Source organism: Drosophila simulans, chromosome 3R (genome assembly GCF_016746395.2).
Source record: "Drosophila simulans strain w501 chromosome 3R, Prin_Dsim_3.1, whole genome shotgun sequence".
Taxonomy (NCBI): Eukaryota; Metazoa; Arthropoda; class Insecta; order Diptera; family Drosophilidae; genus Drosophila; species Drosophila simulans.
The window spans coordinates 25,719,621-25,724,919 of record NC_052523.2 but is presented as its reverse complement, the minus strand read 5'-3'; the positions used below and the strand labels follow the sequence as shown (position 1 = coordinate 25,724,919).

General features: G+C 44.6%; 3 protein-coding genes across 3 annotated transcripts; all 3 read left to right on the top strand.

Annotated features, from left to right (window-relative positions):
• The first annotated feature begins 625 nt into the window (after nt 1–625).
• On the top strand, nt 626–1,503 carry LOC6730062. Its single transcript, XM_002105319.4, has 2 exons — nt 626–1,060; nt 1,175–1,503. The coding sequence occupies exons 1-2, from the start codon at nt 686–688 to the stop codon at nt 1,394–1,396; spliced, it is 597 nt and encodes a 198-aa protein (XP_002105355.1). The 5' UTR covers nt 626–685; the 3' UTR covers nt 1,397–1,503.
• A 211-nt stretch (nt 1,504–1,714) lies between these two features.
• LOC6730061 lies at nt 1,715–2,502 on the top strand. The gene has a single exon (XM_002105318.3). It carries the CDS (start codon nt 1,753–1,755, stop codon nt 2,464–2,466), a length of 714 nt encoding a protein of 237 aa, XP_002105354.2. The 5' UTR covers nt 1,715–1,752; the 3' UTR covers nt 2,467–2,502.
• Nucleotides 2,503–3,363: 861 nt separating this feature from the next.
• Nucleotides 3,364–4,232, top strand: LOC6730060. Its single transcript, XM_002105317.4, has 2 exons — nt 3,364–3,810; nt 3,910–4,232. The coding sequence occupies exons 1-2, from the start codon at nt 3,409–3,411 to the stop codon at nt 4,141–4,143; spliced, it is 636 nt and encodes a 211-aa protein (XP_002105353.3). The 5' UTR covers nt 3,364–3,408; the 3' UTR covers nt 4,144–4,232.
• Nucleotides 4,233–5,299: the final 1,067 nt, after the last annotated feature.

Here is a 5,299-nt window from a genome sequence, read left to right as displayed (position 1 = left end):
TTTGCTATCGATTGCAACCGAAGGCACTCTTCTAGCGAATACACGCAACCCACCTAAGCGAGTACACCATCCTATTGGCGATGTTAAGTGCTGCAGTTAACAGACACCATTATTCTGTGTAGTAACAGATGTTAACTTAAAGGAGGTCCTTCTAGTACACATAAAAAAATACATTGGTCAAATCCACTGTATTTTCTTATGAAGTATTCTATTTATATCAGCTTTAAACAAAATCTCTCAGTTATAAACTAAAATTAGTTCTCTGGGCCTCCGCCAGTTTAAGTATGTTATTTATGAGTGTCTATACTCCAAAAGTGCTTCCTGCACGAATTCTTAGAATTGTGTTATCTTTTATAATCTGCAAGTGATTAATACAAATTGCAATACGAAATTTGTAAATACCCGCTTAACTGATACTAATTATTTTAGAGGTGAGGTAAATATTTAGTTTATTTGTTGGAATGAATATTGTCAAATTGATATTGGGGTTTTCATTGATACCTTTTTTTTTAAGAGCTTCCACAAGGCGTCGCGATAACAAGGTCTGCATTAAGAACTATCCCAGATAGTTGGCGGATCATAAATATTAGTAATCTAGTTGCTGGAATGGGTGGTATAAAAACCAAATCTGGGTCTTTGGGCCCCACAGTCCAGTTGGCCAGTTCTCCAAGTATCGAACGTGAATATGTCGTTCAAGGCCGTCCCTCTTTTGCTGGCCATCGGCGCCGTCTTCGTGGCTGCCGTGCCCACTCCCGTCGAGACCGAGAGGGAGTCCTCGCTGGTGAAGCTCCTGCTCAGTTCTCCGGCCATGCGATCGGATCTCTTTAACGTCGAATGCGTGGACTACTACAGCCCACTCCTCAAGGGCCACGTCGACAAGTACAACGAGGACTTCACCACGTGCAAGGACAATTACGACGGGGCCTTCTCCCTGATAGACTCAAGCTACCGCAGTTCCCGCGACGAGCTGTCCGTATCTGTGAGGAACACCTGCCTTTCCCTGCTAACCTGCAATGGCAAGACCTCGAACTCCGATGCCTTCGACTGCCTGGCCTCTGGGGTGAGTGATCCGTACAATGGTGGCGTAATCTATGATCTTCCACGCATACTCAAGCCGTATTTTATTTTACTTCTTGGGCCTAATAGTTCTGATAATATTCCCACCCAATCGCAGGGCCCCTTGGCATCCAAGGAACTGGAGAAAGCTTCCTACAAGGCATCCGACAACCAAACCAGCCTGCTCGCCCAGGTGTCCGTAATCTCGGACACGCTATCCAGATGCCAAATCGAAGCCTACCGAACCTACAACACCAACCACGGCGAGTGCTACGCCGACATGGTCGCCTGTCTGGGTGATCCCGACTGGGAGTTTCCCAGCACGAGCTACGTGCTCTAGGACTCGAGTCAAGATTCAGATCACATCGAGCACCCTGTATTCGCGAACTTTGAATATCAATCAAGCTTAAGCAAATAAATTCTATGCCTCTGAAGCTAGCTAAAGGACTGGATGACTTATTCATGACCGGATCAATGTGAAGGTATTTTTCAACAGTGTCAAGAAGGCGGAAAGGTTTTTGGCAGCAAAACATGAGCTTATCTACTCTCGTTTAACATGCCATCTATCAAACATATAGCGCCTTGGTTATCAGTAATTGAAAATACATTACTTAAATGTGTAATTAAAAAGATAATGATAAATGGGAGTATAAATACGGCTGGGTGTCACATCCACCGCCAACTAACCTGGCCAAGATGTTCGCGAAGCAAGCCAAGATCCTGGTCTTCTGCCTTTCCCTGGGCCTTTCGCTGGCGGTGAAGCTGCATATTCCCTTTAGACCAGACGGCCACATCCAGGAGCTGCAGCTGCAGAGCAGGGAGCTGGCCGAAGTCCATGCGGATCACTCCACGCAGTGCTTCTCGATCTACAAGCCCAAATTGGCCAAAATTGCAGATCAGTTCGAAACTAACTTTGCGGCTTGCATCTCGGCCTATGACAATTCCACAGCCCTAATCAGCGAGAGGTATGCCGAGGATCGCCAGATCCTCCTCAGATCCGCCAACATCGGCTGCTCGTACCCCAACTCCAATTGCCAGGTCTGGACACTTGAGCAGCAGTCGCTGGACACCGTGGTCTCCCGCCTCGAATGCGCCTCCACCAACTCGGCCGAGAGCTCCAAGACCTTCTATGCCATTTCGGCCAATGCCACGCAGATTGCAGTTCAGATCCAGGAGGAATATACGATCCTAGAGAGCCGGAAGAGTGTTTGCCTCAACGACGCAAATCGCTCCTACGTGGAAGACACCTCCGATACCTACGAGCTTTTGAACAACTGCCTCAAGAACGGACCAACCACCACAACGTGTAATCCACTGACTTCCCCTACAACAACCACAGCTGGCTATGGGGAGACAACAACAACAACTCCAACCACTCCAACAACAACTGCAGCACCTTTGCTACGTTAAAATAAAGTCAATCAATAAATATATCAGGCAATCGAATTCTCTGTTTTATTCAAATAATATAGGAATGCAAGCTATTCACTGTAGATTTTAGTTGTTTAATAGATGGCAGGATTGAATAAAATATAGCGTTGCCAACTTATTTATGAAGGCATGACAGTACCTAAGATTATAATATTAAATAAAATATATATATCAAATAGCTGCCATAAAAATAAATAATCTTAATTAATAAGAGCAGTCGGAGAATTATTTCAAAAACAATAGTAAAGAATTCACAGTTTCGCGTCTTATAACAAAAGTATCTTTTAATCGGTATACATCAGTTTTTATATACTTGATTCCATGAAGAGTATGTCAAAACTCACAAGTATATATATTTTTGATCAGGGTCACTAACCGAGTCTATCTGGCCATGTCTGCCTATCTGTCCGGCCGTCTGTCTGTCCTTATAAGCGTTTTTTTATTATAAGATCTAGAAATCTTGCCACGCCCATCCAGTTAAGTAACGGGTATCTGATAAATAAATAAATTCTACTTTAGTTACTTTAGGTACTGATTTGGCTTGCGATTTACTAACTATAAATTTGAATTTATATTTCGGCACTTTGCTGAGCTTATGATACAAATTGAACTTTTCTCCGAAGGAAGAGAATTTATTAAAAGACCATGTACAACATTTTCCAATTTGAAATAAAAATTGAGCCCTTGTTACTGCTATCGAGTTTTTGGAAACGATTTCTGATTAATGTAATTTACTTTGTTTGAGATTAAATTAAGAAGTATTTACCAATTACCAGAAACAGATTAGCGACATGCGCGACATTTCCTCCAACAAGAGGCAATTGGTTTCAACTTAGATAAGAAGCTCGAGAAATGGATATAAAATCACTGAGCTCTGCAACCGAGGTATTCAGTAAGAAGTTGAATCTGAGACTTTTAGCCATGTTTTCCAGATTCTCCCTGTTCGCCGTGGTTCTCGCTTTTGGCCTGGTTTCTGGCCTCAGCCTTAGCGTCGTGCTAAAGCCTTCCAAGCTGAAGCTGCCGACCAATAAGAAGATCCTTGGTCTTCAGCAGCAGACGGAGGAGCTGGCTGCTCGGGCACCTGGCAATTCGGCACCCTGTTTCGACTACTACATACCCATTATCAACGGACTGTCGGACCAGTACCAGCTGGACTACAAGAAGTGCGCGAAGGACTATGAGACCGCCAGCGAACTGGTCCTCGCCGCCTGGAACAGCACACTCTTCGGCATCCAGGCTTCCGGGGATCGTGGCTGCAACACCTTCTTCGACTGCTCCTCCATCGTGGACTCCGTGCTCGCCTTCGAGTGCTTCGCCAACGTGGTAAGTTCAAAGAAAGTCAAGGAAACTTTCAGCTTCGCTGCGACCTAACTATAGTTTTCAGTAGTTAAATATAATTGTAATTCTGCTCTATTTTCGTAGGGAGCTGAGCAATCCAAAATCATGTACCAAGTCTCGGCGAACGCCACCGAAGCCGCCGTCCAGATCAAGATCCATCTGCAGACCTTGGACAGCCAGTTGAAAACCTGCATTAACTATTCCGAAAGGGATTACGTGGAGGGCACCGCGCACTACTACGAGGAACTCAACAAATGCCTTGCTGGAGCTCCAGTTCCGCAGGAAACCACTACAAATTGGTATTATACCACCGCCTAAAACCTGATAAGGTTTATTCTAAAAACTAAAAAAAAAAATATGAGTATGCCCAAATAAAATGTGCTTTCTTGCTTTACAAACACACAAAAGTGATTTTTTTTATGAGTTATGTAGATTGTTTATATTAATAAGTTATATAGTTCAGCAGTTGTGCTTTTACATCACAACTACTATATGAACTATCAGTATTATAGTATTGTATTGCACTTGCTGGCATCTCATGATTTCGAACACAGTTCTTTTCAAAACCCGACTCGGACCACCCGAATTCGGAATCATATCAGTGCCGAAACCGAAACTATCCAGCTAATTTCTTTTATGTCCGCATTTAACGACAGTCGTCCCACTGCGTTTCACCACTTTTCCCACAGTTGGCGGGAGATGCTCGACGATATCGGGGCATCTATCAATGGTGGCTTTCCATAGCCATCCTCTGACCTCTGACCCATTCTGTCCACACCCCAAAAGGGAAATGCAATCACCGAGTGACCTGTGGCGGAGCAGGTATACGGAATCAGTTCGCATCTTATCCCGACCTGCAATACGTGTACTTGTAGGCATTCGCCTACAATTCCTTTTGAAGGACTGCCGACACACCCCGACTTTGTTCTCAAATTTTGCGCTTAATTAATCGTAAAATATTGGCTGGAAAATCAATTGCGATTGACAATTGAGTTGTAATCGCAATGGCCAAGTAGGCGTTGAAGGATCGTCGAACCCTGGGTCTTTAGCGGAGCTGGTTTTAGGCCGACGTTGCAACGTTGCAACTACAATTGCCAGTCATGTCTTCATAAATTTCATTGAATTCAACCGCCGCTCGGAGTCCAAGTTGAAGTCGGACTGCGACTCCTCAACATGCGCCAAAAACCCACCGAGAATGGTGGAATGGGGGGAAGGGAGGTGGCCATTTGGGGGGCTAGGATATACTCGTACCTATGCCGACTATTGCGACTATTTCATCTTTTGCCGACGGCGTACGGCTCATGTTGTATGTAGCCTTAAATTGAATCGTTACAAATTTTGTTGCTCGTTATAGCAAGCGTTTTATTGCCCAACCAGTTTTGGTCGCCATGCAAAGCAGTCGGAAACTCGGGATCCCGGGGATCGGCATCGGGATCGGGATCTCGGTCCCGAGATTATGATCACCAAAACCGAA